General features: G+C 44.3%; 1 protein-coding gene across 1 annotated transcript; it reads right to left on the bottom strand.

Annotated features, from left to right (window-relative positions):
• Positions 1-249: 249 nt before the first annotated feature.
• Positions 250-5,200, bottom strand: LOC146560089 (olfactory receptor 4C12-like). The gene is made up of 4 exons (XM_085244397.1): positions 5,038-5,200; positions 2,106-2,156; positions 1,191-1,393; positions 250-1,046 (listed from the first exon to the last, which is right to left on the bottom strand). The coding sequence occupies exons 1-4, from the start codon at positions 5,198-5,200 to the stop codon at positions 501-503; spliced, it is 963 nt and encodes a 320-aa protein (XP_085100523.1). The 3' UTR covers positions 250-500.
• Positions 5,201-14,803: the final 9,603 nt, after the last annotated feature.

Genomic DNA, 14,803 nt, shown 5'->3' on the forward strand with positions numbered 1-14,803 from the left:
GTATCCAAAACATACAAGTTTCATTATATAATTTTTCAAGGGATCTTATATCTGTTTTCACTCTCATATGCTTTTCATACAAGTTTCACACAAGACAGATACAAACTTTATAAGATTTATATATATCTTTTCCATATGGGGGAGTTCAAATAAATGATTACTAAAGTTGATTAGTTTTTCTTCATTAAAATATGATTATTTACAGCATAGCAGGAAAAAAAAAAACATACTGTTGCTCACAGACACAAACAGTTTAACTAAATTAAAAACAAAATCAAAAACTTTAGTTCTAAATTTTGTATGACGTGAATTGAAGTTAAGGTTCGGAAAATATCTTGTCTAAAACCGACAAGTAGAATAATTCTCACTTCTGTGCCAGAATCAAAGTGAATGGTTGGTGTTTCAAACATTTTGTGAAATAATGTTCTGAAAATTTACACCGACATCTGTTTATCTACAAAAAAATAAAAAATAAATAAGCACACTCAGTTCACAAGATTTTAGTCAGATGTGTTAAACTTTTTGAAAATCTTAAAGAGCTTTTGTTTAATTTCTTTTGTTCTAAGACAGTACACAAAAGGATTTACAAGACATGGACCGAGGACTGCACCAATTACTAAACCTTGGCGTTCCTCAAGAGTTAGTACCACACCAAACCTAGTGAACATAATGCGAACAAACGCAGGACAGTAATGAACAACTACACAAATTAAGTGACTCACAAGAGTGCTCCCCATTTTCATTTTTTCATTATTTGAAGATAGTTTTACAAAAAGTAAGATTCCACAATATGAAAGACAAATAAAAACGAAAGTGAAAAAGAAAATAAAAAATGCTGCAATGGAAACTTCATTGAAATATTTCTCTGGGTTAACACAGGTCGTTCTTATTACAGCAGCAAAGTCACAGAAGCTGTATTTCAGCCTTGAACTGCAGTGTGGGAGGGGGACAACTGTTGCAGGCATATAAAACGCAAAACACCAGGCAATGAACCACATGATAAATGTAAGAACAAGAACACGTGTGTTTGTTAAATAACGTTGATACTGAAAAGGATAAATTATTGCAATGAATCTATCCAATGCCATAAATGCTAAAACAAATGACTCCATCGATGTTCCCAAATTGAAAACACACATTTGAATTAAACATGCCACATAGGATATAGTATTAACACCTGCGAGTAGAACCCCAATCATTGTTGGACTGGAACTGGAGGTGTACACTATATCAACAACAGCAAGGTTGCAAATCAGAAGATACATTGGTTTATGTAATCTCTTGTCAGAAATAATAAACATGATATTTGCCATATTGGCAAGAACAGCAAGAAGATAGGTTATTAGGATAACCACACCAACAGCAATAGGTCTACTGAGTGTGTCAAAACCACCTATAATAAAGTGTGTTACATTGATTGAAGCATTCTGTAAAGACATATTCCGTTTGGAAGTTGAAGAAGAAGAAGAAAAGAAAAAGCAAAGCAAATATGGATAAAGTATGTGGTCAATTTTCTTCTATATCAGATTTCACACCTCTGAGCTCAGTCAAACACCTTTGCTTTTACTGAGCAGTATTTAAACTTCTCACTTTAAGGCTTGGAAGAACAGTATGTTTTGATTGGATAGCTCCCTCTTCCAGTCAAATTAGACATAAGAATGTGAAATGTCCATATTGCATCAGATATTGCAAAAAGATGATGTCATCCCCGCAAAATCCCCTTGTAAATGTTCACATGCTTACAATAACCTTTATTTTGTTTGTTTTCAGCAGACTATTTAGATCAATTAAACCAAAAAAAAGCACAAAATGAAAGAAATCCAGGTTCATGTTAAAAGTGTCCCGCTACATCTATCTAACATTTCACCCTCTTCATGGCCAGGATGGAGCTAATATTAGCAGGAAGTTAAAGTATTTTATTCCATTTATTATTACATCTGGAAAGGAAATTTTTCCACAAAACTTTTAGGTAGCTTTTATAGTGAAATGTCTATGTAGCTATATCTTTCTTTCCTCCACTCTGGAAATCTCTGGCTGCCTTCCCTGCCTGCTTGCCTGCCCTCCGGCCTGACACTGCATCCCAGATACTCTGCCTGCTCAACTACCTCTCAACACTTCCACTGAGTTTCCCTCCTCAGAGCCCTCTGAGCTGGGACCTACAAGTCAAAAGAACAAACTCACCAGGAAACTCCTTTCTGTTACCTGCTCCTTACCTCATAACAATAACAGCTTCTCCATCTTCTTGCAGATCCTTCATTCCTCTGTTCTTTGTTGCCACTTTCCCTTCCGTTATCCAGCCCTCATGATCCCCTCTCCAGTGCCAGTCAACTTGTTGTCCCCTTTAGGTTTTCCTACTCTAGATCCCCTCTACCCTGTGATTATCGGAGTTCAATAAATCTCAGTAAATAGTTTTCCAGTGTGTCTGCTTTTGAGTCCACTCCTTGGGCAAACCGCTTGGTTTATAACCGCAAGTCCCTGGAACAACATCCAAGATTTCTATCCAGAAGAGCACAGTTATAGGAATAGCAAAGACCCTCAAGCAGGACCCTCAAGCATTTGATGTGTGATTGTGTCATAAAGTTGCTTGCATATTAGAGTGAAAGCAACTTTATGAAACAATTTTAGATTTTACAATTTGTTAAAGAGCAGCTACCTAAGCCCGCACAGAAGTCAATAATCTCTTTAATAGTGTTACATCCTCACTTTGTATAGTTCTGGATACTGTGAAAAAAAAAAGTCTTAAATCAGAAGTACTTGACTCCCTCGTATAAATGTGAAATGCATAGCTTATAGCAGATAACCCTAAAACTTGAGATCAAATGTCGTCTTACTACTTAAAAATTTTATTTAGCTCATAAAGAGTTTGTTGCTCTATAACAAAGCTATCTGTAAAACTAAGGAATCTTATTATTCATCATATTAAAGAAAATAAGAACTATGTCATGGAATAAATATATATTCTTGGTGCTTATTTTCTGTTTATATTGTTTTATATAGGCCGGTGTAGTAAAACGCCACTTTGAGTTACAATGTGTGCTAAAGGTCACAGAGTACTGTTTAAGACAGGAAACTGCAAGCGACGCTTTGTGCACCGCTGCGAAACAACAGGATGTAGAGAGGAAGTGAAACTAGGCAGAGCACACTGCAGAGTTGTTTATATTGAAACTATCTGTGACTATGTGTGACGTACTGTATGACTGATTATGTTATGCTCATTTTGGCTTCTAATGCTTCAGCTCTGCTCAGGATTTAGCCTGTGCACATCCCTTTCTGGAAAGTAATGCTTGAATAAAATCTCGCAAGTATCAGATTTTATCTAATAGATATAAAAATATGGAAATGTACTGTTAAGGTAAAATATATATTCTTAGTGCTTATTTTCTGTTTATATTGACGCCACGTTTCAGTGGCCCCCAGGGTTACAGGCCCGTGGCACTGACCTCCCACATCATGAAGACCCTGGAAAGGCTCATCCTGGAGCAGCTGCAACCCATTGTCAGCCCACATCTGGATCCCCTTCAATTTGCATATCAGCCTCGTCTCGGAACAGAGGACGCCATCATCTACCTGCTAAATCGTGTCTACACCCATCTGGACCAGCCAGCGAGCACTGTGAGGGTCATGTTTTTTGACTTTTCCAGTGCTTTCAACACCATGGCAAAGACCAAGGAATTGATAGTGGACTTCAGGAAGACCAGGAGACACTTGACCCCTGTTCCAATCCAGGGGGTCAGTGTTGACATTGTGGAGGACTATAAATATCTTGGAGTACACATTGACAATAAACTGGACTGGGCTAAAAACACCACAGCACTTTACAGAAAGGGCCAGAGTCGTCTCTATTTTTTGAGGCGACTGAGGTCCTTCAACATCTGCCAGAAAATGCCCAGGATTTTCTATGAGTCTGTTGTGGCCAGTGCGATCCTCATGCTGTTGCATGCTGGGGGAGCAGGCTGAGGGTTGCAGATGCCAACAAACTCGATAAACTGATTTGTAAGGCCAGTAATGTTGTGGGTATGGAGCTGGACTCCCTCAAGGTGGTGTTGGAGAGGCGGATGCTGTCCAAGATAAAGACAATGTTAGATAACAATAACACCTCCCACCCACTCCATGCTGGTCAGTCACAGAAGCACGTTCAGTGAAAGACTGAGATTACCGAAAAGCACCACTGAACGACACAGGAAATCATTCCTGCCTGTGGCCATCTCTCTGTACAACTCATCCACTTAACACACTGTTTACTGCAACAGCTACACCCTTCTTGCACATGTTCTTTTTCAGCTTTTTATTAATAAGTGACTTTTATGTATATATATGCCTGTATATATTGTGCTATTCTTAGTTAGTGTATTGTCTGTCTCTGTTAATATTTGTTTATAATGGAGCACTGTAACGAAAAATAATTTCCCCTAGGGACCAATAAAGTATTCTGATTCTGATTCTGATTCTCAAAGACCGCTAAGGCCGGAAGTGCGAGGCTTGTAGGCTTGCGAAATGGGACGGTCTAGCCTCCGTCGCACTGCCCAGGTTGCCTAGCAACCATGATACTTACAGCTGGAAACATTTCATACAGCTTTGTTTGACAGAAATGAAGGAGAACATAGCAGCTAGTTCTCTCCCATCATGCCTTGGGACATGTGCTGCTGTTTAGATGTTCTTGTTTTATTGTTTATGGTTACGTTACTTTTAACTGTTATCTTGAATGTTGTGTTTACGCTGTGGTGCAGAGTCACTGACAGTTGTTGTTTTGTAGAGAGAGTGCTGTACCATGAGTGACTTCTGTTGTGCTGTTGTTGAACATTGAGGCACATTGTAGCACGAGCAAGTGTTTTAATAAAGAGCTCCCCCTACCAGCTTGGGGTTGAATAACAAGCTCAATCTCTCTCTGTGAGCTTCTTTGTTAAGAGGAGCTTATCACTCGCCTGGAAGTGGTGAATGGAGCACACCGCGAGAAGCAGGTAGAGCCCTGGGCAGCAGCAAGCCAACCAGGGGAAGATCTGTTGGGCTTACCAGATGGAGCCTCACACCCCCACCCACTTGGAAGCTGTCGGAGCCGCCAAGGCATGCTGCAGGCTCCAAGACCACGAGCAGCCAGCCAGCCTCCACTCATTGTGATGCCTGGGAGCAGCACACCGTCATTACTGGCAGCCGAGGGGGACAACGCCAACTGCCTCCTGGACCAAGCAGCCGCCGCTGCCATCAGGGGCTCCTGTCCAGGGGAGCATGAAGCTGCCACGCTATAATGGGGAGGCACCTCCAGAGACCTACCTTATCCAGGTACAGCTGGCTGCTCAGCTAAACGGATGGTCAACAGAAGAGACAGCTGTCCAAGTCGCCCTCGCCTTGGAAGGCAGGGCCCTGCAGATCCTCACAGAGCTTCAGCCAGAAGAGCGTTTAAGTTGACCTGCTGTTCCCAGAGTGATGCAGAGCAGGTTTGGCCTCCGTACACATGCAGATGATGCCCGAGATAAACTTGCTAGCCGCCCACAGAGACAACAGGAGAGTCTGGGTGCCTATGCTGCCGACCTACGTCTTTATGCACGAAGAGGGTACCCTGCTTTTGATGCTGCAGCACAAGAAGAGCTTGCTCTCCAGGCTTTCGTCCGGGGTCTCCAGCCAAAACGACTACAAGAGCACATCCGTCTGCATGCACCAGAAACCCTGGCAGCCGCTCTAACTGAGGCCGAAAAAGTGGAGCATGTGCTCAGCCCAGGTGCATGCAGCCCTGGCACAAGTCACCGAGTGCGCTAAACGGACTACGAAAGGAGCAACCAGGAGGAGGAGGCCCTCCAAACCACCATCACACCACCCTGGCGATCTCGGCGAGGGAATAGACAAGCAGGAGGCCAATCCAGGGGCAACTGCCATCGGTGCGGAGAACCAGGCCACATCGCACGCTACTGTCCAGCACCAAGCCCATGAAGCCTGGCACCCCAGCTGCCGTTAAACTAAGGCGGGGTGGCACAATGGAGGAACTGCCACCCCTACCACTCTGTCCTCCGAATCACACTTGCGGGTTGGCCGGCTGGGCCAGACACGGGGACTGTATCTGGACTGTGACCTTGCCGGCACCACCTGTAGAGCCCTGGTAGACACTGGATCCACGCTTTCCTTGGTACAGGCCGGAGTCCTTCCTGGTACTGACGGCCCAAGACCGCAGGGTTGGCAGCCTACTCAGCTCCACATCACCACAGTCACAGGGGAGCGTGCCAAAGTTAAGGGGGAAAGATCCCTCCCGGTGACTGGTGCTAACTGCACTGTGGACCACCAGTTCTGGCTAGCCAGCATCCAGGACCAATGCATCATTGGTCTGGACCTGCTAGCCAAATGGGAGGCCACAGTGGACATGTCCCGAGCAATCCTTTACCTGGGCACGGAGGCTCTGAAGCTCCACGCCACCAAGGAAGTCCCGCTGCCTGCCTCCACTTTTTCAGCCAGCGTCAGGAAGCCTGAGGACCTGTCGCCGCTGGCAGTGGAAGGGGCCTCTCCACCCATCCGCCTCCACCCTTGCCAAGCGTGCTGCAGCAGAGCAGAAGATCAGGGAAATGGCATCATCGAACCCTCAAACAGCCCATGGGAAGCCCCGGCTGTACTGGTTCGGAAAAAGGATGGTACCTGGCGGACTATCGTCTATTGTCTACTCAACAGCATCACACACAAGGACTCCTACCCATTGCTGATGCCCTCGACGACATTGCTGGGTCCTGCTGGTTCAGTTCCCTCGATTTGCACAGTGGCTACTGGCAGGTGGAGCTGACACCAGAGGCCCGCCCAAAGACTGCTTTCTCCATTGGCCAGGGACTGTGGCAGTTTAAGGTGATGCCCTTCGGCCTCTGCAATGCCCCAGCCACATTCGAGCGCCTAATGGAGAGGGTTCTGGCTGACATTCCCGGCGACCGCTATGTGGTCTACCTGGATGACCACCTCGTTCACGCGACAGACTTCAAGAAAGCCTTGGCTAACCTGACTGCTGTTTTCCATGCTATCCGCCAGGCTGGCCTTCATCTCCACCCCAAAAAGTGCTACCTCTTCCGAAAGGAGACGACCTTCTTGGGTCACGTTGTCAGCGGAGCAGGGGTTTCCACTGACCCGGCGAATGTGGCTGCTGTGAAGGACTGGCCCATTCCGGGCAACACTGCTGAGTTGCGGAGCTTCCTTGGCCTGGCATCATACTACCAGTGTTTTGTCAAGGACTTTGCTACCATTGCAAGCCCCTGCACTGGCTCACACAGAAGGGCCGGGAGTTCCACTGGAGTGAGGACTGTGCCGTGACATTTGATCGGCTCCGATCTTCACTGGTTGAGGAACCGGTGCTAGCCTACCCAGACCTTCAGCTTCCTTTTGTCGTAGACACCGATGCCAGCAACACGGGTGTGGGGGCTGTACTGTCGCAGGAAGGCCCTGAGGGGGAGCGGGTCATCTCCTACTACAGCCATTCCCTCAGCAGACCAGAGAGGAACTATTTTGTCACCCGTTGAGAGCTGCTGGCCATCATCCTGGGTCTCCGCCATTTCGGACCCTACCTCTACGGGAAGAAGTTCCTCCTGCGCACAGACCATGCGTCCCTCACTTGGCTGCTCAGCTTTAAAGAACCGGAGGGACAGCTAGCCCGGTGGTTGGAGACATTGCAAGATTACCACTTTGAGGTTCGTCACCGGGCGGGACGTCTCCACACCAATGCAGATGCCCTCTCCCGACGCCCTTGTGAGGAAAAACAGTGCAGGTACTGCCAACGCTTGGAGGACCGGGAGGGCATGTCTTCAGTCATCGCGTCACCACAGGGCGGCCCTGAGAATGACTCTGTTCCGGGTGGGCATTGTAGCAGACTTCAGGTCCAGTCCGCCGCAGGGGATACCGAGGATCTGGAGGCCATGGATCCCCAGCAGCTGCAACGCGACCAGAACCAAGACCCTGCCCTTTCCCAGGTTCAATGTTGGATTGAAGCCGGTTAGAGACCATAATGGTCAGAAGTATCTGCACTGGACATCGAGACCAAGGCTCTCTACTCCCAATGGGCCAAACTCACAAACCGAAACGGCCTCCTCTATCGCCGCTGGCAGGCTCCCGGGGGTCACCGTGAGGTTTTCCAGCTCGTGGTACCTCAACAGTTGCGTTCCAGGGTCCTCCAGCTAGTCCATGGTGCGGTGGGGGCAGGACACTTTGGAGTTACCAAGACTCTGCGGCGACTTCGGTCTCGGTTCTACTGGCCCGGGTGTCGCCAGGACGTAGAGCTCCATGTCCATCGGTGTGATGCCTGCACGGCTCAGAAAGGGCCTTCCCAACGCTCTCATGCCCCCTTGCAGCAGTATCAGGTGGGGGCTCCCATGGAGCGGGTTGGTGTGGACATCCTGGGACCCTTCCCCACCACTGACCAGGGGAACCGCTACGTCCTGGTTGCCATGGACTACTTCACTAAGTGGCCTAAGGCCTATGCAGTCCCTGACCAGAGTGCTGTTACCACTGCTGAGCTTCTGGTCAACGAGATGTTCTGCCGGTTCGGGGTACCAGAGGAACTGCACAGCGACCAGGGCCGGAATTTTGAGGCTGCGGTGTTCATGGAGGTCTGTCAGCGGCTGTGTATCAGGAAGACCCGGGCGATGCCACTGCACCCCCAAAGCGATGAGTTGGTGGAACGCTTCAACCACACCCTGGCCACCCAGCTTGCTATCCTGACCTCCCGCCAGCAGCGTGACTGGGATCAACACCTTCCCTTGGTCCTAATGGCCTACTGTTCTGCAGTCCAGTAATCCACTAAGTGCACTCCAGCGGCCTTGATGTTTGGTCATGAGCTTCGTACCCCAGTGGACTTGGTGTTTGGATCTCCCCCCGGGCCGGAAGTGTGCGGGGACCCCGGGTTGGACTACCTCCACAAACTCCTCGCCCGGCTACGGGAGGTGCACCAGTTGACCAGGCAGGCTCTCCGAGATGCAGGCTCCCGGCAGAAGCGAGCTTATGATACCCGCTGCAAGGGGGAAGGATTCTCGCCAGGTCAGCATTTGTGGGTCTACAGCCCAGAGAGGAAGAAAGGGCTCTCTCCCAAACTGATGACCCAGTGGGTTGGACCCTGCACCGTTCTCGAAAGGCTGTCCGACGTGGTCTACAGGGTGCGGTTGGTCAAACGGAACAGGGTGGTCGTACTCCATCGTGATCGCCTGGCACCCTATCAGCTCTTGAGTCCTTCCAGGGAGGAGTCAGGGTCCCAGCTTCAACTGCAGGCCCCCAACCTGGCCTGAGAGGCGGCTGGGGGACCCACGGAACGTCCTCAACGAAGCCGTCGCCTTCCCCAACACCTCAGAGACTTTGCTATGGACATGCCGGTTGCTGGGGACAGCTAACCACTCAGGTGGGGGCTGTGTGGCGTGTTGGGGGAGCAGCTAGTTCTCTCCCATCATGCCTTGGGACATGTGCTGCTGTTTAGATGTAACCATAAACAATAAAACAAGAACGTTACTTTTAACTGTTATCTTGAATGTTGTGTTTACGCTGTGGTGCAGAGTCACTGACAGTTGTTGTTTTGTAGAGAGAGTGCTGTACCATGAGTGACTTCTGTTGTGCTGTTGTTGAACCTTGAGGCACATTGTAGCACCGGCAAGTGTTTTAATAAAGAGCTCCCCCTACCAGCTTGGGGTTGAATAACAAGCTCAATCTCTCTCTGTGAGCTTCTTTGTTAAGATTCCTCTGCATGCCACAATATTTTGTTAATTTGTTTGTTTGTTTCTACATGAGCTTTGTGTGATTTGATAAGTATCTAAGGCTGAGACCACAGGACTGTAAAAACATGATTGTTGGGCTTCATTTCTGTACCGAACAGTCATTTTAAGATTAGCTAGTAAATAACAATTAGCTAATATTGTTCATGAGACTTAAGTCATCTCACTTTGGTAATATAAATATAATATGGCCAATATTAACCCTCTGGGATCCAGGGTATAATTGGCCGTTTTTGACTACTTTTGATTTTACCTCTATATTTCACCTTTAAAATATGTTTTTCTTGCCTTGTTTGGTACCATTTTTTTCAGCACAACCTCAAATGTCTGAAATTTGAGTTATTTTTTCATTTTGGTATACTATATTGCCACAGTTGATCTAAATTAAGACAAAAAATTTAAAATCAAAGTAGAAAAAAGTTATTTCTTACTGTAAAACCCACAAACATGTTTAACGAATCATTTTCATAATTTGAAATGCAAATAGAAATGTGCATAATTTTTAGAAATATACAAAGTTTTGCAAACAACAAAGTTATATGGTACTATTTACCTAAAAATGCAGCCAAGGCCTCAGGCGTTGTGATATAACCATTTAAATCTATTTACAGAACAATCAGGTGTGCTGCATCAAATAAGAAGGCACACAAATTATTTGTGCCAGTCCAAAAAATGTAGTTTGTGTTCAGTATAAGACAGAGGAGAACACCAAAGGCCTAAATCCTGCAGGTCTGACAGCAGGAGGTGCATCAGTCCAGTTTTTCATGTGGGAACAGCGTTTACACTGGAATCTGTCTTTGACGGCTTTTTTTTGGAGAAAATGTGAAATTCAGCAGTATAACTGACACACAATACGAAACAATAATTACACAACAAACTAACTATAGCCTCCAAACACGCTAAACGTCACTAATGTCTCACATATGAAAACTCGCTCGCTCTCTTTCTTTCGCTTGACCGCTTTCCGTCGCAGGTGTCACTCCGAAAAACTTCTCCTTCTCCCTAAACAACCAAGTGCCACATGTTGCCTTATCATTTTTTTGATTGGCTGACATGGTAAAGTCTAACACCAATAGGGAAGGGGTGTTTTTTCTTTTTCTTTTTTCACTAGCAGAGGGAGAGTGTTTGCTAGCGCTGTCTGTAGAAAACGCTGTTTTTACCGTTCTTCCCGCTGTAAACACCACTGTTTTGTTCAGAAAAAAACATTGCGTGTATTTTTTATCATAACTCTGGTTTTACGTGGCCCATCGACACAATTCAAAAACTGCTATGTAGTTTGAAGTCGGCACTTTCGACCCAAGTTGAAATAGAGACTCCGAATCGCTGCATTTTGTAGCTGTGTCGTCTTAAATTGGTCATGTGATTTTGATGCGCCAGCGCATCCGGCGACCCCAGAGGGTTAAAGTTATTATATTAGTCATTATTGGTTATTACAGCAGTGAGCTTGAACTCCGTGTCAAAGATTCAATTATTATTCAATTAGATTGCAGTTATTTATATTTCCTATCACCTTAAATCTTCACTCAAAGTCAAGTATCTTTGACAGTGTATGTATAGATGTATCATATATAAGAGACAAATTTTGGCATTACTAAATTTGGCTCAGTGCTTACTAGGGGTGCAACAATACTCGTATCAGTATTGAACCGTTCGATACAGTGCTTTCGGTTCGGTACGCATATGTATCGAACAATACAAAAAATTTTATTTATTTTATCAACTCTTCTTCTGACGATGCTGTCTGTGTTGACTGCTCAGTGAATCTGCGTTTGACTACTCCGCCTAGGCTGCACTGTCGAGTGCAGATCCACTGAGCGCAGCGCAAGTTAGCAAGACAGAAGCTAAGCTCGAAATTGAACCTCCCCCACCCTCATTCAGATCTGGCGTTTGGAACTATCTTGGTTTTCATGTGACGCATGACCCTGATGGTAAGCGCGTCATGGACAAAAGTAAAACCGTATGTCGGATGTGCCACGCAATGCTCAATTGGTGGGAAATAGTGCGTTAGCGCAGTTAGTTTGTTAATGTGTTGACGCTGTCCAGCCCCACGCACGGGGCGATCCACAGTAACTCGTTAAAGGAGATTTGCTATGTTATGGCGTTAATGTCATTTTAATGAGATTAACGCTGACAGCACTAGTGTGAACACAACGAATATCACTGCACATTTACACCGACATCATCCTAGTGCAAAGACAAGTGGAAGCAGACAAAAACAACAAGCACGCATGCTACAAACTTTACCCGAGTCATTTAGACAGCCGTTAGCACATGATTCTCCTTATGGGGACCTGATATGTTTAATATGCTGCTCAGAATATAACCCAGAAGAAGCGTATAGTATAGCTTTTATTTTGGAAAGAGCCATTTCTCTGTAATAAACTGTCTTTTCCAAAGATGAGTGATTTCTCAATCAGATAGATTTTTTTTTTTAATTTTGTTGTTTTAGCAACATTACATTTAAAAAAAACATATTTTTGAGTTAAAATATATATTTATAATTTTAATAAATGACAAATTAAAAAGGCATGAACATTTTTTTGTATCGAAAAAATATCGAACCGTGACTCCAAAGTATCGAACCGAACTGTGAATTTTGTGTATCGTTGCACCCCTAGTGCTTACATATGTGTAAAAACAAAATGTATGAGCTGTGATCAAGGTTATTATCCTTGACGAAAACTAACGAAATAACGAAAACTAGAAGTAAAAAAAAATTTTCGTTAGCGGAAATAAAAATAAAAACAAAAAAAGGAAAACTAACTAAAACTGTAATGAATGTTCACAAAACTAACTAAAATTAAATGAATTTATAGCAAAAATGTGTTTAGTTTTCATTCATGTGTGCGTGTCATACAATAGTCAAGGGTGAAAATGAAGTTTAGTTTCCAGATTTTTTTCTTGCTGTCTAATTATGCCAGCAGGTGGCAAGTACGTTAGTCGAGTCGTCTGTGTTGCTGCTCCGTCCACGCGCAGAATCATGTCAGGAAAAGTCGGGAGAAAGCGCCAGAGTCCAATTTGGGATTACTTTGAATATGACTGTGTTTTGGATAAAGCAAGTGTCTTGTAGTGGAAAGAGACAAATTATGAGGGACATTTCTAAAGGGAAAAAAATCCCACAAACCTTAAAGTGCACTTGAAAAGCTCACACAAGAAGGCTAACCTAGCTTACCTTGAGAAGGTAAGGGAGCACACTCAACCCTCATCCCCAGAAACAGACGCTAACCCCAGGCAAGGCAGCGTGATGCATCCCGAGACAACAGGACTGGGATATCTACACAACTGTGTGAGTCAATTGCTTTCAAAAAGTTTATCAATTCACTTGAACCAAAATTACGAACACCGGTGCTGCAAGAATTAATAGTCTCATTGGGGCCAAGATATACATTTTAAAGTTGCCTGGTATCAATGGTTGTTCATCTGCCTTTATTTATTTATTTATTTAAAGAACCCATAGCTGGGAATGTGAGTTGTCTGTCTCTGCGTGTTAGCCCTGCGACAGACAGGCGACCTGTCCAGGGTGCAGGGTATGGTAGCTGGAATAGCAACATACCCAAGGATAAGCAGAAGAGAATGACTGATATGATGAAACTGGGATTTTGTTACACTTAATTATTGCAAACACAACTAAACCTATAACTGAAACTAATCAAAACTAAACTGAAACTAAGGATTTTCAAAAAAAATAAAAACTAAACTAAACTAGCAAACAATTGGTAAAAACTAATTAAAACTGATATAAAATTGAAAATCTGAAGTCAAATCTAAATAAAAATAAAAACTAATGATAATTGCAAAACTATTAAAACCCTGGCTGTGATAACTGTTGCTGATACAATGAAAAGTAGACTGATATATTAAATATTCCTTTATTGGGTGAGAAAATCATACCATCTCATAACTGCTTTAAGTCATACAGAATAGATATCAGAGCCTTAAACAGGCTAACTTCTGCTAAATGGGTCAAACTGGGCAGAAAGTATACAAACACATAACATCCTTATAGAATATGATGTAACACTATATCTCAGAATATATAAAGCATATAAACAATTACAGCAATATGATGCAACAAACACAGCAGTACTGCAAATCCAAAATACTCAAAGCTTCATAGAACTGAAACAAACATTTATTTTTAGATCCATTCTGCTGCCGATATATACTTTAGGTTTCTGAATATTAAACTTGTTACTGCCTTTCATAGTGTTTAACTTGAAGGCCCTGAGTACTTTCTCCCACACTGAAAACACTGGAATGATAAAATTATTTGAACATTACCTAATAAGACTGATTCAGGACATACAATTAGTTCTTTTAAACTTTCCTAGCAGTCCTTCACAAACAGGGGAAAGTCTGTCTATTCTCTCCATCTGTCAGCTGCTGCTGGCTGTTCCTCCTCCTCTTCCTTCCACACTGCTGAGTTTGTCCTGGTGGATCATCAGGGGTGCAAAGCCTCAGAGATGATGTGCAGCAGTGGGTCCCTCAGTCTCACACACACACACACACAGCGGTTTTCATACACACCCTCTTCACTTCACTGAATTTGATCAGTTTCTACAGCCTAATCGAACTCTTGTTCTATGTTCACACTCTGTATACTGTACCCTCTGTAATTCTACTCACTTTTAATATAAAAAGAATGCACCCTCAGCCACACACAGAAAACTGAAAAGTTTCACACAAGTATATACTCAGGTCTTTACACTTGCAAGCATTCACAAAAAGAAATCCTTCACATTAAAGTCCTCAGCGTGGTTAGCAGAATTCCTTTGGCACAAATCTTCAGCAAAATTAACACCGTTTTTCAACTCACATCAAAATTCTTTTAGCTCAGCTCTGCAGCACAATTCACACAATACTTTCAGCACCATTTTAGCACAATTCACTCAGGTCTTTTAGTAGCTCTTCTCACCCTTATCACACCATTCTATGTCACACCTTCAAAACAATATGCACTTCTGCCCATGCATCCAAAGGACAATTTAAACTTCACTATATATTCACACATTTATACGTATAACAAAAGACACCAAATGCCAAGACACATTATTCAACGTTTCCATGACACACTTTACGTAATCCTCCACTGG

This window comes from Mchenga conophoros, linkage group LG14 (genome assembly GCF_057382185.1).
Source record: "Mchenga conophoros isolate Kocher_MC1m ecotype Shallow Benthic linkage group LG14, M_conophoros_male_GT1.1, whole genome shotgun sequence".
Lineage (NCBI taxonomy): Eukaryota > Metazoa > Chordata > Actinopteri > Cichliformes > Cichlidae > Mchenga > Mchenga conophoros.

What these genes read in the sequence shown, in the direction of transcription:
- LOC146560089 (XM_085244397.1), bottom strand. Translation starts at nt 5,200, where the DNA reads ATGGCAGCGGCGGCTGCTTGGTCCAGGAGGCAGTTGGCGTTGTCCCCC. An exon ending in GCGGCTCCGACAGCTTCCAA is followed by an intron (nt 2,157 to 5,037) that starts GTGGGTGGGGGT and finishes TTTGACTTGTAG; the next exon opens with GTCCCAGCTCAGAGGGCTCT. An exon ending in CTCAGTGGAAGTGTTGAGAG is followed by an intron (nt 1,394 to 2,105) that starts GTAGTTGAGCAG and finishes ACTTTATTATAG; the next exon opens with GTGGTTTTGACACACTCAGT.